This window comes from Poecilia latipinna, unplaced genomic scaffold, assembly GCF_001443285.1.
Source record: "Poecilia latipinna isolate Pla-1442-1.1 unplaced genomic scaffold, P_latipinna-1.0 Scaffold1113, whole genome shotgun sequence".
Classification (NCBI taxonomy): domain Eukaryota; kingdom Metazoa; phylum Chordata; class Actinopteri; order Cyprinodontiformes; family Poeciliidae; genus Poecilia; species Poecilia latipinna.
Genome location: NW_015113729.1, coordinates 120,931 through 148,446, shown reverse-complemented (window position 1 = coordinate 148,446; position 27,516 = coordinate 120,931). Strand labels below are relative to the sequence as shown.

The 27,516-nt window shown below is 40.6% G+C and overlaps 1 protein-coding gene across 1 annotated transcript; it reads right to left on the bottom strand.

Moving 5' to 3' along the window:
* Positions 1-400: 400 nt before the first annotated feature.
* LOC106959727 (mothers against decapentaplegic homolog 3) lies at positions 401-26,969 on the bottom strand. The gene is made up of 9 exons (XM_015052487.1): positions 26,526-26,969; positions 26,171-26,441; positions 8,201-8,394; positions 7,931-8,065; positions 7,154-7,279; positions 5,866-6,078; positions 5,641-5,778; positions 4,091-4,235; positions 401-866 (listed from the first exon to the last, which is right to left on the bottom strand). Exons 2-9 carry the CDS (start codon positions 26,371-26,373, stop codon positions 743-745), a joined length of 1,278 nt encoding a protein of 425 aa, XP_014907973.1. The 5' UTR covers positions 26,374-26,441; positions 26,526-26,969; the 3' UTR covers positions 401-742.
* Positions 26,970-27,516: the final 547 nt, after the last annotated feature.

The window sequence follows — 27,516 nt, the reverse complement described above, 5'->3', positions numbered from 1 at the left end:
TGTGCTGGTGTAAATCTTCAAACTAGCAAAGCTGACTCCTTTTTTATTTTATTTTTGATGCTGTTTACACCAAAAATCTATTTGTTTCTTTACCCAAAATAAGACCTGCAGCATAAAATGAAAGTATAAAACCGCAACAAATATTTCTACCCTCTTTGCAGTACATTCCTACAGACAGTGCTAACTTGTGTATTAAATAAATCACGTTCAGTCTGTCTCATTGTTTTACATCTACAGAAGTCTTCATAATCTAAGAAATGCCCCAAAACAAGAAAGTCAAGTGAAATGTATTTACCATGATCTTACATGTTTTTTTTTTCCTATTTGGGACACAACAGTAATAATAATAATAATAATAATAATAATAATAAAAATTATTTATCAAATCTACTGTTCAATTTAAAATCTGTACAAAAATATGAACAGCAAATTTCAATCAAGCAAGAAAGAATGAAAAAAACCAAAAAACAAACACAAATGTAAAGTTTCTGGCTTGCGGATGAAAACTACCATCAAATTAACTCGGACAATGTGTTGAGATCCTATCAACGACTTTAATGCACTTCGTCCCCTTTTTGCCACAAACACAAAAGTGTTTCAAAAAAAGTGCTTCTGACAGCAGGTGTGGAGGTGGGGGGGAGGAACAAGGAGTGTCTGAATGAAGGGAGGGACTGAATGAAACGTTGGGATTGGGGGGAGTTGCGGACGTGGCGTGTGAGAGATGAGTGGACGAAGGACGTCCCTAAGAGACGCTGGAGCATCGAATGTTCGGGGAGCCCATTTGAGTGAGCACCTTGTCGAGCCACTGCAGTGGGCCGTTCAGGTGCAGCTCGATCCAGCAAGGGGTGCTGGTCACTGTCTGCCGCCTGCGGGACACAAAGGGAAGAAGAGGATGGACAGACGTTAGCCCTGCAGATCCAGCTGTTTGGAGGCAAGTCAAATAAAATCTAGAGAGTTTTATTCAGTTCTGCGCAGAGATGAGAGAGACACATGATCTATTCCCCCAGTGAATGGCTGCATATTCCCAAAGTAACAAAGCTGGGATCAGTGCATGAACGGAGCTCTGGACGAGCCCCCAACACACGGCCGAACGACGAGTTCCTTCAGGTTTTCCTTTGCAAATCTGCAGAGAAATTTGTACATTTCCTACTGCTGTTTTTATGTATTTCTGGACATTTACAAAGTGCTGATTTTAAACCTGCTTAAATAGTGCCTGAGTCTTATTATTTGTTGGTTCCACAAATTATGAAATAACACAATAACCAAAAATGTGTTTCCAGACCGTGTATGCTGCCTTTGTAGCAACAGAAGTGGCACACCTCCGATCCATTTCAACATCTATAACTTTGTCAAATCGGAAATGGTGAGTCAAAAACTAAATACAGATTATTTTAAGCATGCTTGTGGGTTTCATAGCTTCGTTTTGTTTGTAAAAATACCCCAAAAGAGTTGTTTAAGTGATGTTTGATATTTTAGAACCAGGTTGAGAAGCACATGGCCACATTTTTTTAGTCTGTTAGTGAGAAAAAAAAATACTAATGAATGTTTAAATTCACATTTTAAAACCTGAAAAAGTAAGAAACATGGAACTAGCATTTATATAAAAAACATTTTTACTGTGTTACTTCACAGACACACTAAGCACTAAAAAATATAACTGATCTGGATGAATGTTTTTTTAAATGTATTGTTTGAGAAAACTGAGAATCCTCCTTTTGATCCAGATGGATATTTAAAACATCTGTTGTCACATTGAACATTCAATCCCTGTTTATGATGGAATAGCCCTGCATAGGCTGGGCCAGCCTACAGCAGTAAGATTTTGAGCTATAAATGTTATTATTGCACTTACAGTTGGGAGGTTGCCTGCGATCATTTAATTATATATATATATATATATATATTTTTTTTTAACATAATAGAAAAATGTGTTAATGTGCTGTGACCTGCAGACAAACGCTCTTCAAAGTCAGATCCACAGTCCATGTACACTGATTACGTCTTAACAGTCGATGCGTCCAATAACGTTGCGGAAAACTTCCTTTGCTACTTTGCTTCAGCTTTCTTGTTTCTGCTTCTGTTGTTCGACATGATTTTCTTAAAAGCCTACGCAGATCTTCAGCTATGAATCACAGACGTCACACTGAAAGCAGGAAATGCTCTACAAGAAACTCAGTGCAGATGCTTAGATCTTTTTCTGAATGACTGAAGAAAGAAAAAGTAGCAAAAAGAGGCATCAGTTCAGGTAGATTTACACACATTTTTAAAGGCTGGAGTAATAAATATTTTCTTAGTGTGAGAGGAGAGACTAAGCCAGTGTTTTAAAGCACAAACCAAAATGTGGCACAAGAGGAGTTAGATAGGAGAAAACTTCAGCATTGAAGACGCTTAAAGAAAAGATCGCCTGCAATAATCAGTTGTGTGTGTGTGTGTGTGTGTGTGTGTGTGTTTGTAATTACCTTGTGGGGATGATTTTCCTGACATACTACCTTGTGGGGACCAATTGCTCCTTGTGGAGAGGGGAGCCTGGTTCCCACAAGGGGAAACCCTGTTTTTGGGTCAGGGGTCAGATTTAGGGCTAACGTATGAATTGAGTTTTGGTTAGGGTTAGGTATGTGATGGTTAGGGTTAGGAAAAGGGTAAAGGTAAGGTTTAGGCTGTAGAAATGAATGGAAGTCAATGGAAAGTCCCCACAAAGATAGCCACGCAAACGTGTGTGTGTGTTATATACAAGTTTGATCTATTAGTGCTGGAAGAACCACACCTTCTTCCTCACTCTGCCAAAAGCCTCTCTGTTAAGACGCTGCAGAGATGTGACAACTCTGACACGTGTCATTTCCCTTTTCCTGTCGTTTGCATTTCGCTCTGGTTTTTATGAATTGCTTTTCTTTAGCTCTTTGTTCTGTTCGATACTTTTTCAATCTTTATGCTAAAAAGGATTATTTTTGCATGTTTTTTTTCCTAATTTCCTTCCAATATTTATTTCAATTGTCCCCCCCCCCACCCCTTCAAAAAAAAATTTAACTGGAACAAAAAGAGACAGAAGGGTTCAAAATGAATGACCAGTGAAAACAGAGACTGTGTAGGAGGGAGAGAGAGAAAGGCAGCCTGCTTGATCATGTAACCTGAATCCTGTTTTTAAGTGTCTCCACATGTCAGCGTTTGGTCAGGACAGGAGTGGTGAGCAGTCGCTCACAGCACCAAGGTCTTTCCCTGGTGGAAACCGTCTCTGTCGGCGCCAATTTCCAACCAATCCGTCCCACTATCAATGAGTCAGAGTGTGTGGAAAAACGAGAGGGGACTGAAGGAGGGGAAAGTCTGACATCTCTTTTTGACATAGCACGTGTGTGTGTGTGTGTGTGTGTGTGTGTGTGTGTGTGTGTGTTTAAAAATAGTCGGGCGTGCCAGCAAGGGGCCTGGCTGTATTGACGAGGCCTCAGTGATGTCATGCACCGGATTCACCAGAGTGTGAGCAGATGTGTGTGAGTGGGGGCGGCTGGATTGTGGGGTGTGATTCACAGTCTGTTCCTATTGTCTCCATTCACACACACTCGCGCGCGCGCGCACGCACACACGCACACAGGCTGGCTCTAACAGGGAGTTAATCCTCGCTCTGCAGCATTTACAGAGCTGAGATAATAAATAAGAGATGATTTATCACTTCAGTAACTCGATCGTCATAAAACTGTCAACAAAACTCCAGGGACAAAGATGAGGTTTGTTTAGAATAAAGTGGGAAATGTAATTAAAACCGGTTTAATATTTATATCTGTGAAGATTAAACTGTTAACACAATAAGTTTGTTTTACTGCAACTTTTCTAACTCGAGAAAATAAAAATGAAAAAAATCCAGTTTCGGTCCATGTATTCATTTTTAAAAATGCAAAACATTTGGGCAACTTTTACCTTAATAGTAATTTTTCCATTTTCAGCAAGAATGCAGATATTATAGATGAGTTTCACTGACCTTTTTTCAGACGTTTTAGCCGTTTTTAGCAAAATCTGCACAACTGAACTTGTGATTTTGATGTTTTCATGAATGCTTTTCGGACAAGAAACAATTTTAACAGCCGGTTAAGCTCTGGTTCACCTGTATTCGGCTCCCCAGCCTTTGACAAAGCTCATGCGGATGGTGCACATCCTGGTGAGCTGGTAGACGGCCTCGAATCCCTGGTTGACCGACTGAGCCAGCAGGGCAGCAAACTCCTGGTTGTTGAAGATCTTCAAGTTGCATCCTGGAGACAAACAACAAGCCGAGTTACGTTGAGGAACCAAAGGCAGCCAAAGCCCGAGCGCTTACAGCTGGCTTGATTCAAATTCAGAAAATAATTACAAGCTGGCATGTGGGAAGCCGCCCTTTGCATAAAACTGGCAGTGACAAGTGTTTCTCCTTTTGACTTATTCTTTTGTTTTTCCTGACTGTGCTCTATTTACCAGTAAGACAAATAACTAGTAAGTTCAGCTTTGACGTATTAAGAAACACTTAAAAATCCAGGCTCAATCCAGGCACTAGTGAAACGGAAAATGTTGTTTAACGAGAGGAAACCTGAGAGGGTCTTTTGGATTAGTGCTGCTCTGGACTTGGACTTTTATAGTGGGGGTGATGTGTACACACCGCGTCTGTTCTGCATCATCCAGTTTACACAATTAGATTAGATTAATCACTGTTTCACTAATGAGACGCTGCGGTGTTGTCGGCTTTGCTATGGATACTGAGAAGTGTTTTAGAAAAGGACATTTACAATTAGAACTGTGTAAACTTCTTGCTTTTTCAATTGGAAATGTTAAAGCTTCACTATAAATGTGTGGCCAGTAATTCTGCAGTCGTCAAGACTTTGAATAGAGAACCTGCAAAACAAACATGATGTAAAGATGGGCTGAAATGACTAATAGATTAATCAGAATGAATCGATTACTGAAAGAATTTTCAACTAATTTATTAGTTGATTAATTCTTCAAATAAACTCTAAAAAGTTTATTTTAGGAAAAAACAACATAATCAGAGTAATTAAGACAAAACTGTACAAAATACAAATACATTCTGCATGTGATGTATAAACACATTTGTCTGTAAATATGTATTGCAGGGAACTTGTGGCATAGCCTTAGCTTCAGTAAAGGAATTCTATGTTATTGCATTTGGGAACAATTTTTTTTTTTTTTCATTTAAAAAAAGGATTTTAATTATTTGTTGATTGCATCATTACTACAGTTTTAATACTGTATAAAAATGTTTCAGTGGTTAAATGAAAAATCTGCAAAATGTGCCAGTTGTCTTATCCGATAATCAATTAATCGTCAGAATAATCATTAGTTGCAGGCACAAACGGACCGAATTTCAGAACAATGGACCAGTAACGAGGTCCAGAAAACAAAAGAATTTTCCATATCTAAAATTCTTCCCAAACATCTGTTAAATAGATCTGAAAAACACTTAAATCAAATTCCAGGCCTTTGCAGAGTTTTTGGGAACAATTAAAAGCGCAGAGCGCCTGTGAAAGGTTCGTGGCTGCCTGGGCAGCAGCGTCTGTGATCTAATCTGTGACGAGTGAATTTTTCCATCCACCTCCTCCTGGTTTTCTTCAACACACTCCATTCACTCTTTAGTTTTTCCACAGACTCTGTGGAGTTGTCACACACCAGGGGGGATCTTGCAGACCGTGGCGGGGTGCCAACCGTAACGCTGATTGCAGTTGGGGCTCTGGACGAAGATAGCGCTGTCGCTGAGACACTCTGCAAACACCTCTCCTCCGATGTAGTACAGCCGCACGCCGCGACCTTAGAGGGAACAGAGACGGATGTCACGGCGACATTAACAGCGGCAGCAGACGTTGGACTGATTTAGAGGGGAGCGATGAGGCCCACCTATGTGTCGGCGTGTCAGCTCCACTGCTGCATTGCGGTTGACGTTGGACAGCAGTCCCAGGCAGAAACGTTCGGAGTTGGAGGGGTCTGTGAATCCGTCCACCGTCAGCGAGGGCTGCGAGGCGTGGAAGGTCTCTCCTACCCGCTGGTTCAGCTCGTAGTACGAGATGGAGCACCAGAAGGCCGGCTCACAGTACGTCACAGGGTGGAGGTCTGACACAGACGCAGAGGAAGAGCACTTAGTAAACACTGTAGCTTTCATTTAATGTAAAGTAATGCCAGGAAGATGGCTACATAAATTTAGAGATAGAGAAGAAGATGGACGAATGAAACAGGCCACCAACTTTTATACAAATAAAACACCTATAAATGTATAAAAGAAATGCTTTTTTTTAGGGGCCTAAAACTGATATTCCTGGGGTCTTTTTGTGACTCTTGGCAGCAACTTTTTTCCACAGCCTTAAAGCCTTACTAAGCTTTTCTGCACAGAATGCATGTATTCTCGTATGGACTGGGCCAGCATTTAGCCACCTGCCAATGAAATTACATTCACCCATGACAGACGCTAAACGGTAGCTAGCTAACGTTAGTAGCTTGTTATTGTTGGCCTTAACCACCTCAAGACACGGTGTTTGACGAGATCTGCACGCAACTCAAACTTTTCCCTGATTGAAAAGTTCCGTAAGAAAAAACAGTACAAAGCCACAACAAAACTTAAGACCTATGATTAATGTACTTCAGGCCAACTTGCATTTTAAGGCCTTAATTTTAGATATATGTGTTTAAAAATTTTTAAGGATGTGCGGCCATCCCGAGAAATGAAAAATGGCTCTAGCTGGCTGCAGACGGAGAAGAAAAAAAACCTCGGAGTCATACGCTGCTTCCCAGAAACTTTGTCCAAACAAAGCGAGGAAACTCAACCCTCACAGATGGGATGCCAGAGACAAAAAAAAAGTAAGATTACAGGCTCATCCTTGATTGTTTTCAGTGAAGTCAACTATTTCTGGCAAAATTGCAACGCGGAGCAGCCTCTGAAAGCTTCAATGTGTCCTTCCAAATCAAGTAGTAGGGCAGGCTCCCTGATGTTTTCTCATCCCGACAGAGTAAACATCGGGTATCTTTACTGTGGACCGAACACTGCCTTGGTCTGTGCAACTGCTTGGGCGTGAAAGACAAAGGACTCTTTCATCACCTCATTTCCTCTTACCAAAACCAAACAGACAATTCCCGCAGGGGGGGTAAGAAACACAAACACACACACACACACACCCAGACAGGCGGTTCTCACCGAGGTTACTGTGTGTGGGTGAAACAGGGTTAGGTGACAGGTTTGGGGAGCTCGTGTCCATGCTGTGTGTCATCTGGTGATCGCTGGTCTCTCCATCTTCACTGAGGTAGCCTGGCGGCGGCGTTTCTGAGACACAGGAGAAACGGTTGACGTGTGGACGCAGAGGCATTAATGCACTTCATTCAAAAGTTAACAGGGGAGGCAACATTTTTTTTCTGGATAATCATTCTTTAAAAATCAAGACAAATAGATTTAAGTTTTTAATTAACAGTTATGTTAACTTTGCAGCTACAGTTCAACAGAGATGAGGTGAAGAAGCTACAGCTTAATGCATTCTGCCTCTTCGCTCAGACAATCATGAACAGCACAGATCTAAGTGAATTACGACAGAGGGGAAAAAAGAAAAATCTCCGAAGCAAACAGAGCTAATCTCAATTAACTAAACCTCTAAAAATTAAACGAGCAACTTCCTGTTGAGTATGTTTACAGAGATTAAACTAAAGGAGGTTTCTCCCTGCGCCAAGGTTCCCTTGCACTTTTCTGTCTCAAATTAAAGATCTCATCAAGGTGTTGTAATCACAGCTTTTCAAATGTGCTAAAAATTCATGGTGGAAACACTACTAATGTCTCGTGTGCGTAAAATGTTCTAAAAGACTTCTTCGGGAATCGGCTACTCAAGAAATTCCTCAGATTGTCTCAAACTGAATCTTACAAGCTTGTGTAGACAGACCATAAACCCGCCTTTGGTGTGAGTCAACTTTGGAAGCTCGCTGATACCTGGTATGTAGTTGCTCTGGGGCTCAATGCCAGCAGGGAAATTGGTGTTTTCAGGGATTGAATGGCTGTAGTCGTCCAGTGGCGGGAACTCGCTGGGGATTTCTGTGTGTCTGGGCACCAGCACCGGCGGGAGGACTGAGACGTAAAAGGAGAAACATGCGGATCAGAACGTAGCAAGAGTTGCATTAAGAATATACGAAAAATTAAAAATAAAGTGGATGCATAGCACGGTTTTGTAACACAGGTCTGTTTTAAGATTAGCAGTCATACCTGGCGTCTCTACTCTCTGGTAGTGGTATGGGTTGACGCACACCTCGTCCTTCTTCGTGTGGAAGGCGTATTCGCACAGCTCCACGGCTCGCAGCTCGTGGTGAGACTGCAGGTCGGGCCAGCGCCACAGCCGGCAGTAGATGACGTGAGGCAGTCCCTTCCTGTGGGACACCTGCAGGCGGCCATCCAGAGACCTGCAGAGAGATGGAAAAGGAGTCCGTCAATGACGCGTCCTGCATAGAGCTAAATTCAGATAAAACGTTGACGAGAAAAGCAAAACTTTGGCTGCTTTTGTTGTTGGGGGTCTAAAAGGAGCTCTATTGAACTCCCACCATGTTTGAAACAAGCAATAAATGTTACATTTTGTCAAAGTCATCAGGCAAGTACACATCAAATATGATGATCAATTCTACTCAAAGGCAAATCTGAACAGATGGGGTTTTAGCCTCGACTTAAAGAAACTCAGTGTTTCGGCGGTTTTGCAGTTTTCTGGAAGTTTGTTCCAGATTAGTGGTGTATAGAAACTGGATGCTGCTTCTGCTGCATTATGATTTTTGAACCCCCCCCCCCACAAAAAAAAATCAATGCAGTTGCTTCAAATAACAATTATCCCTCTTACTCACAGAGCACTGAAATATATTTCTTCCTGCCATCTAGCAGATAAAGCTTGTATAGTCCACTAAAGTGCCAGATAAAGCAAATGTCTGTCATTTTAAACAAAACAAACACCAGTCTCGAATTGGTGCTCAGCGCTCTAAAATGACCTACCCCTGATGAGAACACAGGCTCTCAGTACATTTGATGTGACGTAACGTCTAATAATAAAAGAGTGGAAATTAGATTACAGTATGGACAACAGGAATTTCATTGTCTTGTAAAACATCTGCCCTCATCTGGGATAGAAAGCTACTGGCAGAAGGATTTAGGTCAGCAGATATCATCGGGCTGTTGTTTGACACAATGGGTTCGTACAGCTTCTTCTCTTTGAGCACGATGACCTGTGGCAGAAAATATAAATAAATGAAAAAGCCGCTAAGCTCGTCACGTTATGCAAGAGTCAACGACCGCATCCATGTCACTGTCTCACCCACTGCAGACTAACTATGACCAAGGGTCAACGGCTTTAACTAAAACCTTTTTATAGGGACAAATATCAGCTCCAAACAAAGACCAGGACATTTTATGAGTTTCTACTGCAAAGCTTGGCAACTTCTACTTAATCCATGCTGTAAAATTGAGTTTACATTTTTCATGGCAAAAGCTTTTACTCACGCTGCGTGTTTTTTAAAAGTGTTTTAAAAGATGTGTGTCTGTGGAGCTTTAGCTAAAAAATATGCTCTCAAATAAATATAACTGAATGAGATCTGATTTTTACAACCAAGTCCTGGAGTAGGAGATTATGAGAGGCAATTTAAAAAAAAAAAAGGAATCAAACCATGCAGTCACTAAATTAACTATGGCTGCTTTCTTGGTCACCTTGGTGATGAATTAGCAAATTCATCACCAAAACACAACAGTACCTTCATTTATCTCTCTCTCTCTCTTGTGTGCCAGCACTGCTGTGTGTTTGATGGAGCAGAGGAAGCAGCGAGAAAATGTTTTCTGGGATCATGATACCAACACCAGGAGTTTCCTCTGTCTAGGATTTGGTAGATAAGACAGTCTGGCTGACAATATGGCTGCTCTCTGCTCACAGAACCTTAACGACAAACAACTCAGCTCGGTGCAGAGTTTGGCTTTGGATTACAGTTTGTGGTAGACGTTGTGATAAATGTGGCTGCTCCTTTGCTCCGCAAAGTACAATCTGTAAACTTTCACCAAGCTGGTAAAAATACCCCCAACCTGAGCTGAATAAAAGTTTCCTTTGCAAAACTGCTAAAAGAAATTGGTAACACATCTAAAGTTAAAAAATAATATGTTGTAAAAAAACAACAACACATTTTTAGTGCTAATTTGAATCCTCTTGTGACTGCTGTTCCTCTTTTCTATTTCAGTGATCCTGTTTGGCATATTTTGTGATGAATAATTGAGTCTGCTTCCTTTCACCAGATTTCATAACCTTGTGTTGTTTATGACCGATTGCAACACAGTTTCAGGCCTTTTCGTACCTCTGGAAGTTTATTTCAAACCATATCTACAAACGTGGTTAGTCGAGTCTGTAACAGCTTATGAAAATAATTTACTTCAATCAGACGATGCAGATATGAGACGGCTTTGAGGAGGGTTTCTCAAATGTCACCGTGACATGAGAGCAAACACGTTTAAAAGGCAGTGATGAAAAATTTAAATCAAAAAACTCAAACCATCTGAAAGTTCAAAAGGGGAAAGAAGAGGCGTTAAGTCATATTTTAAGCTGCTCTCGCTCTGTTATGATAGAAACATTAGTCACACAGTGTTGATCTGTTGTCATTACTACATGTCTTGGGTCTGTGCTGATCAAGGAGAGATTTGTTGGCCTGAAACAATCAGCGTTACAAAGGCTGCACATTTCTGAAGTGCTAAGTAGCAGTAGTTAGGTTTCCAGGACACAAAGACAACAATATCCCATTTTGTTTACTTTTATTAGTTGTGTGCAGACAGTCTTTCAAATTTAGCATTTGAGCTGCCGGCACTGATCAGCAGAGATGTCTTTATAACCCCTCGAAGGCATGAACAGAGTAAACTCAGGTATGTCCAGCAGACGACACAGGAAACCATGAACTCGAAGAGTCCAGCTGCTTACTCTGCACAGTCACTTTACCCTCTTATATGTTGGTTGGTTGGATTCAACCAGAAGCCACAGAAAACAATATAATTACAGGCTGAACGGGACCTGGTTGAGAAACACCTCCAGCACAGTATTAATCACTTCTGTTGTTTAGAGAACGAAACAGATTCAGATCCTGCAAAACAGTTTAGGATGATTTAAGGCTCCCTGTTTGCCAGCTATGTCAAAAAGGGAAAGCAAAGGGGAGGGGGTGGCTGTGAGCCCAAATTCCCTGCTGCCCTCTGTTGTGTGTGTTTGTATGTTTTTCAGACTCAAGATTTCCAGGGCAAAGGTATAAAGCCCCCAAACACAAACAAAACAAGGTTATCAGATCAAGAGACGATTCACTTTATAATAATTTGCGTGGGATCCAGATGGTTGAAACAAAGTTAGGCAGCAGACATTGTAGGAATGTATTGATCCAATCCAATCAGCCTTTCCTGATTACTGTATTTTTAAATGATTGAGGTCGTTGACCAAAATCAATTTTCTATTCCAGGGACGTCCCATGTGCAAAGGCAACCACCTGGGGTTCAATTCCCAACCGTGGGACATTTTCTGCATGTCTACCCTCTTCCTCTCTCTGACCATCCTCAGTCTGATTGCTGTCAATGACATCCACTCATGCCATGAAATGATTCAAAAGAAAAACAATTCTTCCTGTTGCCACGTCTGTGATTTTACACACTCAGCAATCCTCCCAGTCGTAATTTGACCCTGGAAAAAGAAAAAATTCAAGGCTGTGAACATTTTTGTTGACCTTAAAAAAATCTTGATTTTACTTAAAAATCTTTTTCTTTTCAACCGTAGCACTGACACTCAAATGAAAGACTGTGTTGGTTGTTGCAGTTTCCTGTCTGTGGTGTCATGCGACCAGCTTTCGGTTTAGGAGAGAGCAGCTGAAGCACCAGTGACTGAATATTATGTAATTAAATGCAGAGAGCTAGCCAGGTCTGACTTTGTGAAGGAATTGTCAATAAGATAATATCTTTAGAAACAATGAGGTAGAATCTGAGACTGGAGTCCAGATGATTCATAAATGTGCTTTCAGGATATCAGACAGAGGAATCACTGCATGCAACAACCTCCAACTTAAAGATGTTAACACTGAATCCATTAACTTGCTTTATCAAACAATTTCTAGACTTGAGTAAAAGTTTTGCACATGTTGATGCTTTTGTACTGTCTGTGTTTAAGAATTGCAGAGTCTTAAGACTCTTCAGAAACTGGACTAAATAAAACTACAAAGCTGCAAATGATAAAAAATATTAAACATAGCTCTTGCAAATAGATATAAACAATACACAATTCTCTAGACCTAGAGTTGAGCACTCAGATTCTATTTAAGGAGAAAAAAAAACAACTAAAGAAACCAAAAATGCCTTTTGGAGAATTTTCATTCATAGTTTCATAGTTTTCAAAACTTCTAAATTTGTACCCTGCACAGATACTTGTGCTGAAATGAGAAACGAAGCCCGGAAGCTCATACAAGCGTCACTTCTCCTTTAGAGCATCCTGATTCCCTTTTTTTGAGAGAACAAGAGCTGGAGCTCTGATGCTGCTGTCAAAAGAGACGGAGCGAGAGCAAAATTGATGCCCAAAACGCAGAAAGCAGCAAATTGATATAGATTTGTTGCCAGAGGGAAAACTAAGCCATTGTCTGTGTGCTTCATGACCTGAAGCTGAGGGTCAACCTGACCTCACAGTCCATCAACATTTACATGTTTGAGTGAATGATGAGAGTGACATGAAATAACTAGGATTGTTTTTATTAATTAACAAACATGAAACTCATCAATTTCAATGACCTCTTAAAAAGTGAAACAGAAAATAAATATGTGGACATATAAAGATTAGAGGAGAGACGCATTTTTCATGTTTTTGGCTGACACACTGAGCAGACTCAGACAGAGCAGATTGAGCTTCACTAAGCTGGAAATGAGGGGCAGGAGGGGTAGGAGGGGAGGGGGCGTTGCTCAGTTGTGCTCAGAGGCATAACATAGAAACACGGCGTTCGTGTGTTCGGGTTGGCAGTCGCCTGAAACGCACACCTCCCCGTGGGCTTGGACCTTTTAACATAGGTTTTCTTTTTACAACTGTGCCAAGCTTCATGCACAAATCATATTCCCAGATCCCTGAAAGATCACAGAGGATCCGGTGACAAACTCTGATCCGCAACTTTTCTGCAGTCTTTCAGGGCTCAATCTGAACAAAATGTATGTAATTCAAAGGGTAAAATTGATTTTTAAAACTGTTACAATCACATGAACATCACTACTAGTCACATTCTGCCCCATAAGAGCAAAAAGGGTGAAGGGAAACAGCAGGAGGTGGATGGGGGGAGGAGGGGTGAGGGACAATAACTCTGAACAGCTCAGGGCAGCTCAGAGTGTCTGTGACTGACCCCCACCTCCAGAGTGCGCCGTCTGTCCCCCGACTGAAGGACGAGGGTGGGGGTAGAAAGCTGGAGTGTCTTTTGTGAATTTTATGTGTCTTTGATTAGTCGGTCAAGTTATGACCCACAGAGCTGCAATTCAGAGAGGTTTTCTCAGAGACGTGAAGAGATAAATCATGAAATGACAGTCTGGGTCCGATAAACTAAACTCATCGCTGATGTTCAAAGCACTTCAGCGGCTATTTCGCAACATTCGTGTTCTCTAAAAAGTCTCTCCGTCTGAACCTCCATTTGCTAATAACAATCTCAATGTTTCCCCCAGAAAATATGCGAAGCCCGACGGTTGGGTGGTTGAGCAGTCATTCATCCAGCGGCACGCTGTGTTTTTGAGTTAAAAAATGTTTGAAGTTGACAGGAAATTTGAAAATATCACTTGATAATAATGTGTTATTGAAAGATCAACACCTGAATACCATCTCTAACATCTTAAAAAATGCAAACATTTAAAACCTGGTGGCCCACCAGGCTTATTACAAACTGGGGGGAAACCCTGAATCTGATGTCAGTGAAGATAAACTGACTCCTATTTGACTGAAAGTTTAACCCTGCATAGCTCGATCCTTCAGAGAACTTCAACCTAAGTATATACTCATTAACATCCTTCACAAAATGTTAAATATGAGAATTAGCAGAGTCTTCTCCTTTACTCTTCTGGGATAATTGAAGTTATTCTTTTAATTGTATTTTAGCGTCATATCTACCTTGCAACCAGTAGAAGTGGTGTATGTGTAAACAGGTTTTTCCAAAGTGTGCACATGAGTAATGGCAACTTCATCACAAAGCAGGATCACAACAATAACAAATAATGCCAGAGACTTTAAAAAAATCCTCTCACTAATACAGTGCATGTAATGCCACCTGGATCTCTACAAACGTCATAGAGAACTTTTTGAACCGTCTTCACCATGTAGAGGAACTTGGATTTATCATGTGCAGGATCTACTAATGAACATTATGAAATATGTTTACTTAACCATCTGTAACCATATAATTCAGTAGCATAATCTGTCACAATAAAGAAGTCATCATGACTTTCATATTTTTTAATGATGCATTTCCTATGTTTGGATGGAACTATACAACACGTAATAAAAATATTTTTAAAAAAAGGAAATGGAATTTAATGCAGCAGTATGTAAAAAAAAAATCTTTTTTTTATACATATTTGTTAAAAAGTGTACATGAGGGAGATTGACAGTGGTAAGATCCTCCTCCTGGTTCTGATTGGTTGTTTCTGACAAAGCAGTGGATGGTCATAATTTTGACAGGAAAATTCAACAACTCTGTTTGGTAACAATAGTTAAGTTTTAAACGTTTTGGCTTCCTGGCACAGACAGATTTATACATATATTTATTTTTTTAAACTCATCTCAACTCAAACATCTCATCCAAAAAAAAAAAAAAAAACACAGCTTAATAGAATCAGTAAAAGTCCCAAATTACTATGGCATTCATGCAGATAATGACTGTATGTAAACTTCTGACTGCCACTGTATATCCCAGAGCAATGAGTCAGACCCTCTTTCTGTCTTTGGGTAAATAAGACACACACTCGTATTACAGCAGCCTCTCCCTTCATCGTGCACAGACATACGATCTGAAAGATGTTTTGTCTAGAACGCCAGTGTCACCTGAGCGCTTTGGAAACAACATGTAGGGCCTTTCCTTTTCAAATCACATTTCCAATTAGAAAGTTTAGAGAAAACGCCTTTTTGTCACCGCTAACCCGCAGCAATCAGCATCACTGCTAAAAGGAAGTGCAGGAACCTTGGCTGGTGAAAGCATTCCAGCGGCAGTGAGACGAAAGCAGAGAAACATATTCCAAACACACCACCCACTCTCTCTGGAAAACCCATCAGACTTCTCTTTTTCTAACAAAGGGGGATTTGGGTGGGGGGAGTAAGGGGGACAACTGTAGACTGTGAGAGAAAAGTTTGACTGTGGCACATAGGTGATATCATAGTGTGCTGGGACTCGTGAAGGAGGCCCAAATGTGAAACACAAAACCAGCAGACAGACGATCAGCAAGGCTAGACTACAAATAACAGTCTGGACGCAAAAACTGGGGAGGCAGAGGAGGGCAGGGAACCATTCGTTTTACTGCAAACGGTCAATGAGCTGAGCAGAATATCTGAACAAAATGATAAATTACTTAGTTATATTGAGGATACAAATCATACATCTTTCCATACAGATGGCAGAGACATTAAGTTTTATCCCTACAGCTGGAAATGGTGGAGCCGTGTCTACTGGTTCCCAGTAATTAATGTTTGTTCATTCATTTGAAGCGATGCCTTATCCACACTCCGTCAGCAACTCCCAGTGCGAAGCACAGCACAAAAAAGTTCAGAAATACTGATGGGTGTTTTCATGCCTTATGGTTCGGTAGACTCGGTTCAGTCGGGGACCAAAATTGCAACCTTTGTTACATTTTCAGCTGGTGCGGTTCGCTTTCAGACTGGGTCAAACGAACCAAACACTATAAAAAACCTGTTTACCCCCTCGCCTGTGGTGGCGCTGCACCAAGAACTACTGAAAGAAATGACATGAAAACCTTTGAAGAAGACATGAGCGGAGAGAAACTTCCTTCTTCCTAAAAGATCTAAACAAAAATGGAGTGGCATCAGATTTTATCAGTTGGAAGATTTCCCTTTTGTCTTTGGTAAAAGACCACAAGCCATTTCTCTAGCACTAGACTCTTGCATTTGTTTTGGTTGTATTTACCCAGAATGCCCTGCACTACAGTCTGCTTCCTGCTTTTGGAGCGGTCTCCGGTCCGCTTGCATCCACATGCATTCGATAAGCGCCGCAGCTCACTTCAACTGAACCAAGACCTAAGTTTTTAGGAGGACCAGTGTTAGCTTTTTTTAGTCCGCTTTAGTTCGATTGGGCATTCACACCTACCCATGTCCAAGTTTACAGACAAACAAGCTGGCATTAGACTAAAGTGGACTAAAAAGGGCTGGTGTGAATGCATTCTAAAAAAAAAAAGACTTTGTTTCAAATTATGAGTGTAACTACTCAGCTGATATTTGCTTTCCCACGACTTATCACAACTATCCCTTGACATAGTGATTTAAAATTGAGAATTATGCATATTTTTAACTTGTTTTAATATTTGCTGATAAAATCAAACATCTTCTTACTTTGCTGCACAGCTTACATCATAGACAGAGTATTTTCTGAGCTAACAGAGATGTGAAGCGAATGCCAGAAGGACTTAATCAGTCTGAATCAGGAAGGAAGCAGTTAATTATACAGCAAAAGAAGAACAATTTTGACAATCAATAAGTAAAAGAAAATCATAGGTCTTCTTGGACTAGTATAATAATGTTCTCCATTTATCTGATTTTAAAGATTCAAATTGGTCAAATTACCCAGAAAGCCAGAAGTTAGAAATGTGACTTGGGAATTCAAATGCTTGTTCCAAAGAGTGCTCACAACATATTTCACATTATTACACCCCTACCACCAGTATAAACTACTGATGAAGCAAAGCTTTCATGTTATTTACACCGAATACTGAATGTTGCTGCTGAAAATCAGCTTTCATTAGATCAGGTAATCTGTAACTGTATAGTTTTGTTTAGCCTGTGCATACTAAAGCCTTAGTTTAATATTTACGGATAGGGGTGGCAGGTAGTTTGGTCTTCTGCTGCTTTTTCCCGGTTAGAGCATGCTGAGACTGTCAGGAGACAGACTGGACTGCAACAGCAAGACAAGTGTAATGTCAATCCAAGATCCGACTTCCAGTGTAAATGAAACTCATCATCAGTCAATCTCTCAAATATTCCATATTCTTTATCCAAACAGCTAATATTTATTTTTTTCTGATACAGCCACTAAGATGTGCAGATCTTACATGTCAAGCATAAAAGAATAACATTTGCCTTTAGATGGCAAAATAAGATAAAATTTCTAATCTGTCCAATGTGGGGTAAAAGTTAACACTGATCTAATTACAAGCAATGAACTAGCACTCTGCCGATGTTGATTATATGAATGACACACACAGCGGCCTGTTCACCTCCATGGACCTCTGAGAATAAACCCTACTCCACCCAGCCTGCAGGCTGCAGAGCTGTGGGAGGAAACCAGAGCAGCCCCAGGTTCCCAGAAGTCCAGAAAAAATAAGCCAAACACATCTAGTATTGACCTACTAAAAGAATAAATTGCTTCATTCTGACTATTCTTTCTGCTGCACTAGAAAGTAATTCTACACCGAAATACCAAACTAATCGCAGGTGACCTCCTCTCAACTAAAACTCATACACGTTTCGATTCTTCTCTCCAGCTAATGGATGTCCTTGATGGTTAAGTGCATAGGAAGCTCTCAGCTTTACTTACGCGTCTAGGTCTCTTACTCACAGATAAGTGCTGCTCTCACCTTAAAAGTACATTTCAGTTTAACAAAACAGGGGTTTTTAAACATCTTTCCATCAAATATTAATGCCAGCAGTTCTGCATTGATCCGTCTGAAGAGGGTTTAGGGTAGCGTTGACCCGCTATCTCATCTTCAGTGAAAGATGGCTCCTATTGTCGACTCTCAGCGACATTTACGAGCCTTTTCCGACAATCTATTCCTAAATTGATCAGTTTCTAAGGTCAGTACAATATCACTTTAAAAAAAATACGATTTTTTTCATAGCACATCCGATTTCAACTGATTTTTCTTTCTCGCTTCCTTTCTCTTCTGAAAATGAAGTGTCCACAAAGTGGCTTCTATTTCAATCATCCCTTCTGTGAGTTGTACAACAAGAGTATTAGGCCAGAACATTTTTGTTCAATTATGAGAATGCAGTCCTAATAAAAGATGCAATTTTACGAGAAAAAAAAAGTCTTAAAATTATGACAAAATAGTCTTAGAAGTCATTAAGTTGCCTTGAACTCAAAGAAATAGTAACAGAATTTAATATTAAAAGCTCTTGTTAAGCAAGATGGCAGCTCTGGGTGTCCAGATTTCTCAAAAATTAAATCTTCAAAAAAAAAAATTTGATTAATTAATAAAATCAATTTATCGTCCAACCCATTCTAAACTTTCTTCCTCCTTTTAAACTTTGTTTTTGTAACACATATCCAGCTGTAGTCCTGCAGGTTCTGCAGCTGCAGTAGCAGCCAGTGGAGCACAAAGGCGCATTTGTTGTCTGCTGAACGCGTCTGTGTGTGTTTGTGACTGCACGTGTGTGTGTGCGTGCTTCTGCCTCATGCATGTGCACTCCCCCGCAGATAGTGAGACAGCCAGGGCCAAGTCGAGGCAGAGTTGTCTCTAACCCCTCCACCCATGGTTTCAAGCCGCAAACCAAACAGCAGCCCACGCCCTCCTCAAAGCCCCAGCAGGCACAGAGAGCATTCCTCTGAGCTGACTAACCCCATGCACGCACACACACACACACACACACACACACACACACACGCACGCATACACAGACACACACACAGAAGCACGTACAATCACAAAAAAAATATTCTAAATGTTGTTAGTAAATCAGATTTCACACATGTTTACCCAACAGCTTCCAATAAATGTTTTTTTCAGGTAATTTTGTCTGTATTGAAATAACATAAGAAAATAAATATACCCATTTTTAAACATTAGTGCACCAAAAATATAGTCACAAGAAAATAGATTGGAGTTGTAGCAGCTGCACAAGGATGCTGAAGTGCAATTTAATTACTTGAAATAAACTTTAGAAGCAAAAACACAGACAGTTTATGCTTCTCTTCTGACTCAGAGCCATATCTGCCGGCTATCAAGCAAATCAAACAATGGAAGAAATCCTAAATCAGACTGAAAAGGCCAACAGATCACCGTCATCATCAGAGCAGCGAGCCGCGCGCAGGCGAGGCAGACAAACACTCGTAAACTCTCCGTGACCCGTCGCACACTACGTCTACGTCGAACATCGCCGTCTTGGATGACTCAGGTGTGAGACTTGATCTGAAACCTTGACAAGTGTTGACGGAAAGTGCTTGGGAAAGGTAGAGGAACTGACCACTTTTACCAAACCTATGCTTGATCATTTTGATGTAAGGTAAATTGATAAATCACAACGACATTATTCATTATAAAGCGACAACAACAACAATAATGTTTATTTTAAAGTCAGATTTTACAACTGTAAAGGTATGTGAACACTGAAATACCCTACGAAGCAATTTAAGAGGACTATGCTTATGGCTGACTCAGTGGATTCCGTCAATTACTTCTTTTTCAAGTCAAAAAGCATCTTATTTTCTTCAGCTTGTAACTTCTCCTTTTCATTGTGTTGACCTTAAATTAAAGGGGACGAGAAGCAAGGATGCTGAAAGCAGAAACAGAGGAAACAGAGAGGAACTGTGGGTCAATACCACAATGCCAAAATGACTTGTTATCGAGTGACTGAGGCTTGAAGCAACCAAAAAGGTCACGCTGTGGATTGATTGCTACGTCATGAGACATTGCACGGTAATAACGTGTTTTAAGTGATAAAATAGAGATTGAATGAAATGTTTTCTCTGCAGAAGCTTGAGCTGACAACATTCCTTAAACGTTGCTTCCGATTGGATATCTAACACATTCTTCAAACGTCATGATGTGCAAATGAAAATCACAAAGTTACCTTGTGGACAAAGGCAGCAGACTTTTAAAGGACAAGTGCTGCACAGTTAATAAGCATCAGCCATTCAGGCATCCAGACTATGAAGGTATATATGTGTTGTCTCCTCGTTTCAATAGCCACAGTGTGTGCGTTTGTGTGTGTGCGTGTGTGTCTGTGTGTGTTTAATGGTAGTCACCCAGAAACACGCAGACACGCTTCTTTTCATGTCAACCTGCCGTCTAGTTGGAAAACAAACCAGTTTTACCTCGGCTATCAGTCGCTTAATTTCTCTTTGCACGCAAACCGCTCCAGCCACAGACTCCGTCTGATAAGCTGGAAATTCGAGGCACTGCCTGCTGCCAGGCAGACTGCTTCTGTCTACTTCATCCTAACCCACATGGCTTTATGCTCCACAGTTCTCTTTCATGTTCCTAACTCAACCCTTTCCTCACATGTTCTTTGCACTATTTTCATCTGACGATCCCCACTGTCTCATCTCCGTCAGTTCAATGCACGTTTTCCCAGTTCTAAGGATGCGCAGGCCCCTCCAGCGCCACTCAGAACCATGGGAATCCCGAGCTGCTCGTCAGGACTCTGCATTCCACCTTAATTGCTTACATGCTTTCGCTCGTTCCCCGTCTGAATCAGCATCAAAGATAATAACCACAAACATAGCAGACGGTGCTTTCTGCAACATGATTCCTTGACACAGAAAAATCAACTTATCCGCAAGATTTGTACAGTTTCCTCTGGGTCGATCAGGACTAATTAGGAACCCCAACTTGTTTTTAAAGAGACAGTGTCATTCATAAATCAAGAAATTAACAAGTGGACCAACAAGTAAAGAAACATGGCGGCTGAGACACACTTGACCAGTAAACACTGACATCAGGGTTTCTGCAGGTTTCACCAACTCAAATTTAAGACTTTTGAAGACCTTTATTACAGCAAAATGTACAAAAACAAGTTGCATATTTTATATAAAAGGGCCCAGGTTTTATGTGAGCCTGTGGCAAAGACAAACAATCATAATTATGATAATAGACGCAAAAAAAGCTAGCTGGTAAGCAAAGGTTTTTCAGCACAGCTAGCGATAGCCTCAATTCAAACTTTTACCTATACACAAAAGTAAATAGTCTTTCCATGACAAAATGTAATATCTATGATTAACTTATTCAAGGCCAATTTACATTTTTTAAAATATAAATTTAAGACAATTTTAAGGTTTCAATTTTAGCTATATGTATTTAACCTGTTGGTCTCAGGTTGTCATTCACAATGACAGGGGTGTCAAACTCCAGTCCTCAAGGGCCGCTGTCCTGCAGTGTTTAGATGTGCCACAGGTAAAAAACAGTGGAATGAAATGGCTTAATTACCTCCTCCCTGTGTAGATCGGTTCTCCTGAGCCTTGCTAGTGACCTAATTATTATTTTCAGGTGTGGTGCAGCAGAGGCACATCTAAAAGTTGCAGGACAGAGGCCCTTGAGGACTGGAGTTTGACACCCCTGGAACCTGTCACGAGAGGACCCAAATTTGGGTCCTCTCGTGACAGACAGGTTAAGACTTCTTAATGGTGCACAGACACCCTGTTTATGGAAAAAGTCTCTCACTTCTCTGGTCAACTTTCATCTCTCTCGTAGATGTACTCATCAGTTTTACTCTTTTACTCGTTCTAGTCTTCACCCCCTTCATCTCCCTCCTGTCCTGACATGCAGCCATGTGAATCAGACTGCACACACTTGTTGCCAGGATAAATATATACAAACACAACAAATGCTCAGCGAAGCAAAATGTCTGAATTCACCCAAAAACATTCAGTCCTTGTTTGTTTTCCCCCTGTAAGCAGAAAAACATTTGTAGCAAAAAATAATAAATTTGAGAAATTTTAAGTCCATTTCTGCCATTCTTAATAGTTGAACTTAGACATGTTGGATTTGTTTCCCTTCTGGGTTAAATTCAGCCAAACTAATAGCTCCGTCTTTTTGAAAAATTTCATTTCCAGCACAATTTTGCAGCACTTTTTTGTTACTAGTAAATGTTTATTATTGAAGCAAATCAAACTTAAATGAGTTTTAACATTTTCTAAAAAGGACCTCAAAGAAAACCTTAAAAATCTGCGTTAGGTAATAAAACCCAAACAGTGCATATGATGATGCTGTTTCGCTGTATGATGAATTCAAATGTTTGACTGCTCTAAAGCAGTAATTTCACAGTGGTGATGTTTAGACAGGTTTAAGCCCAAAAGTAACACCACGAGGGTTATGAAAAGGTGAGAACTCAAAACTACAACAACTCCCCAGCCAAAGTTAGGAAAACACTGTGGTTTGGTTTGGAGAGAAAAAATGACTTCCTTAAGGCTAAACGATCCTCATCTTCCAAGTTTAAACTTAGACAAAAATCAAAACCAGAGCTAAAAGAAGCAAACACATTTAGATTTAAAAAAGCAGGTACGGGATCAACATCAACCAGCTGTTGACTAGTCCAGCAAAGTTTGGGTCAATTTTCCATCTGCTTCCGATTTACAAATACTCAGCAGCTTGTGTAACTTGTGTTTGTGAATCAGTGCTTTAGCTAATCAACTGCAGGAGGAAGACGTTAGTCACGTTTAATCCTAAATCGTGATAAAGCAGCAGATTACCACAGACTGACACATTTTACAAACTTATTTTTGTTACTCATACATGTTTTCAACTCAGAGGAAAGGAGAAATCAAGAGGAGAAACAGAGTAAAGCAGGAGGGAGAGTAGGAAGCCCCACAATGCCAACATTACCCCATCCCCAATGAGTAAGACTCAAACTTGTTAAGAGCTTTGGCTTTCACTTTTTTTCCTATGATGTCTTAAAATAGTAAAAATGCTCACTGTCAAGACTCAAATAATGTAAAAAAGCAAGAAAATAAGCTCCCCTGTGCAAGATTCAGTCAAAGTCTGAAGCACCGTGTTCCAGCTTTAAATGAAAGTAAGAGTAAACCACTGAGATACCATGAGTGCCTTATCTCTTATGTAAACCTATTAATAGGTCTGTCACTGTAACAAATTAGCTGGATGATAAATTATCCCAGACGTTATTGTGGTAATGTTGTTGTTTGGAGACCATTTTAAAGTAATATAATGGTAATGGCATAATAATCCAAGAACACATTCTCAAAGATCGATAAACTTTATATTCTAATGAACATTTGACAACATTTTAAATATACAAAATAAATAAAACAACAGAATCAACAAATAAAATTAATTATTAAGTCTCTGTAAACAAAACTGTCCTTCAAAAGAAACAGAGCTAGCTGTGACCAAAGCACCAGACTGAAAACTTTGGTTACGCAGTCTTTGGTAGAAACAAGAGAAAAGAGAAACACAATAAATTATGCAAATGGAAATTTTATTAACTAGTTTATTGCTTATTGCGATATGCCTATGTATTTTTACATAAACTACCCTCATTGACCATAATAACCACCCACACTGGTGCTCCAGTTGCTGGTTGAAGACAGACGAGTCATTACGTCAAAAGTTAAAGTTAAAACTAATCACCGTTTGGTGAGTGTGACATAAAACGACTAAGTCAGCGAGACATCTTCCGTCGTATTCCGCATCTTGTTCCTTTAAATGTTTCGTTTCCCTGTGATGATATGTGATACGAGACGTGCTCTGCTGTTCCACCACCTGATACAGCTTATTGACCCAATCGATACGCAGCGCCGGCTTACTTCCGCACTCAGCATCACCGAGAAACCATCACAAAGCGCACTGGCCTCGACACAAAGTTCATGTGTCATAGATATAGGAGCTGACCTCCCCGCGGACAGGCCTGAACACGCAGGCAGCTGCTGTCAGCATGCCACGGCTTGGGGAATTAATAGAAACAGCAGTTCTCCAGGGACCCTGTTGGCCCAAAGTGACAGTCGGCTCTGGTCTGAGGTCATCTTAATGCACTCTGCCTCTTCCTCTCCGCATTAGCAGTGGGAAACATGAAACCTGGACCATAGCGGACGTTGTTTAACTTTTTGGGTAGGCTTAGCTCAGGATGCTGGCACGAGCTGCTGGTAGCTGTGATATGCACACTTGTGGTGGTCGAGAATGTAGGAGTGCCCTATTAGGGCTTCGGATTTCATCTGACACAGTATGCTATTAAACCTGAAGGAGCGGCCCACCCAGGCAAACCAGATTTTATAGACCCGAGCTAAGGTTTGGACTTTTTTTTTTTTTTACAATAATTAAAATAATTACAAGGAGACCTTAAAAGAAACAAAAATCCTTGGAAGACGTAGTTTAGAGTCAAAGCTTGACTTTCTCGTTTTAATTAGCTGCAGTTCAACTTTATATTTCAACACTGCTTGAAACAAAGTTTGAGATTACATTAAGACACAAGATATATGGTTATTTTGTGTTTATGGGTGTCTCAATTTAAAGCAAAAATATAAAATGTGTTTTGTATAATAAGTCTTTTCTAACTGTTTAATACTCCCTTCGTAAACATAAGCAATGTGGTAAAACCTGTACCTTAGGATGCTTTTAGAAGCATCTTTACGGGCTTCATTCAGCTTATAAGGGTGGTGAAAGTCTCTAAATTTGCTCAGCCTGTAAACACAGCGTTATTACAGAGAAAGGCCTGGTCATGCCTTTCTGTAACTTTCTGCGCAGCACTAGTGCCCTTCTCGGCCTTCATCTATAGATCCCTTTACTGTATTTGCTGTCATACAAAATGAAACAGTTATTCCAAACTTTATGGGTGTCTGTTTTAGTAAAACGTATACTTATAAAATGCAGCGTAATGTTTTCCGCCATTAGGACAACTTGAGCTTGAAAGAAACTCTGCTTTCCTCAACACTGTGAACAAAATGGAAATTGAAATGAATAAGACTTATGCTTTGGCCTCAATTTGTAATTTTCTTTTTAACTCATCTGGTGCGACCTTCAACTTTTATTATTTTATTATTATTATTATTATTAGAATTATTCACTTGTTGTTGCTCATCCAGTTGCAACTACAGGTGAGCAACAATGCATTGATGGCAATATACTGAACGCAACCTAACAATTTGTCATCCTGCAGCAGTAACAATAAATTAACTGATGATATCTGCAAACCCGAAACACTAATATTATAGTAAGAATAGCTGATTTACTTGGGCACGCTCTGCTCCAGGACAAAAAAAAAAAAAACACCACTGAACACAATGATTATTGTGTACTGTTTGCTCAGTCGCAGTACTTAACATAATTGGTGAAGTAAATTAATGGGGAAGTTTTAATTGGAGTGCTTGTGAGGCTGTGCACTGTCTGCAGTGGTGATTATAGCAAAAAAAAAAAAAAAAACTCTGCTGACTTATGTTTGTTATTATAACTTACACTGTAATTGCAAAAAAAAAAAAAAAAAACAGCATTTGCCCCAATCCATGTGGCCCATGTAGCTAAACTAAAACCGTCTGATTATGAAAACTATATATTATTTGTACATTTTGGCATGGAGATAATGTGTCATGCTTTGCATAACTCTGAGCGATAATATATGGCTGTGGCAGCTTTTGGAGTAGGGGATTTATAACCTGTTACTGAACCACCAGCAGCAGTAATTTGACTTCACCTATTATTTATTATAAATGATGTATTGACAGACAAATAGCTGCAGGGAGACGCTGAAAGGAGAGAAGATAAAACCATCCTCACAGACTCGCCTACGCACTAGCAACGCTAGAAAGCGTCCCAGATTAAGGCCAAGTTATATAACTTGGACTACATCGGTGCTTTTGCATTGCATGTGTCCTATTGGCCGGTTATGCACACACCAAAAACGTGTTTGGGCAACACGATTCATGTCATAAGGTAAAACTGGGATCAGTTTCAGTTTAATGAAGATACACAGTGCATATGATTGCATTACACTGATACACAAAGAGCCCACAAGCAGGATATTTAGGCTCTGATCTGCAAACACAGAGCACTGTTAGCTCCTCTGCAGGCTCCATGTTGATGGAGGAAGCAAGAGTTTGAAATATCGACTCGAGAAAGGAGCTGGAGAGGTCAACTTCTCTCACAAGAAGTGACGTTCAAAGTGGAATAGTTCGCTTAGCCTGAAGAGAAAAAAGCCTTCATGTTTTGCAATGAGCCTGTTAGAAAATGTTAAAAGCCGACTTGCTAACTTTACGGTCAACATCCCCACAACCCCGTCTCCTTAACCCCCCCTCTTACCTCGGTATAGTGATGCATTTCGTGTTGATATTCTGCGTGGTGATGGCTTTCTCCAACTCGTCCAGCTGCCCCGTCTTCTTCAGCTTCTTCACAAGACTTTTAACCGCTTTCTCGCACCATTTCTCCTCCTGGCCGTTCTGCTCTCCCTTCTTCCAGCCCAGAAGTCTTTTGACGATGGGGGGAGTGAAAGGCAAAATTGACATCTTTCAGAGTTCAGTCAAGTCCGTCCAGTGTCGGGAAGTCCGCCGGTTTGGACCAAAACCACCTGGCCCTACAACGGTCCAAACGGCGAAGGTTTAATGCGTTGCTTAGCAAGAAAAAAAAAAAAAAAAAAAAAAAAAAAAAGCAGTTTTACTTTATGAAGCGAAGCTGTGGAGCATCTCTAAGTTAAAACTCCCCGGCTGCTGCACACTCCTTCGCCCTGAATCGAGCTAAACAGCCGACTGTGCACCGGTAGTCTGTTGCGCCCTGGACTTACTGCTCCTCCGCCAGAAAAAGTAGTCCGTCGGGATTCGCTCGACACTGCGCTTTTGGAACAAATACGAACTGAAAGCGCATCTAAACTACATCTACGACTCGAGTATCAAAAATGAAAGCTGTATTGCTAACACTACCTCGTCTCTGGGAATTTAAATCTGCTGACGGCAAAGTTTTGTGAAGTTCAGAAGCCTCCGCGGGTGTTGTGGTCGCTCGACTGAAGTCTGCATCAAATGCAAATGCGGGAGCTGCTGCTGAGACTCTCCATTCAGGCTTCAGACTGCACACTGCAGACCTGTGGCAGCCCAGTCTGAGCAGCAGCTGGCCAAATGGGCTGTGCTGATGTTGCACAATCCATGGCTTTTCTTCTCATGCTGATGAACGTCCATGTGGCTGACTAAATATGCGGTCACAATCACTCACAGCTAGACCGCTTGAATCACTTATATAACACTGAGTAAAGTGTTTATTTTATTGCTCCAAAAAGCGTGGACACACAGTTCTCTTGGATGCCGGTTTTCTTTTTCAAGACAATAGGCGAAATGAGGGCCAGAAGTCTAAAACCACAATTTAGACGTTCACACTGTTGGTGTTGCATTATAATACACCCAATTAACTGTGTTTGTTGTATAAACACACACCTGAGCACAGAACTTTCCAAGAATTTTTCTTTCCCTGATTGTCTGTCTCCATGTGAGTGAAAAGCAGCACAGATGCAAGCTGATAGAAGTCACTGCACACAAGGCAGAAGATGACACGTTAACTTGCCTCGGCTTGTCGGGTGTACAAACAGAGACTCTTCTGCCTCGACAAGGTGCCAATTTAGTTTATAGTTTGGTTCAGCCTCTAAATTACAGAAACACACACAC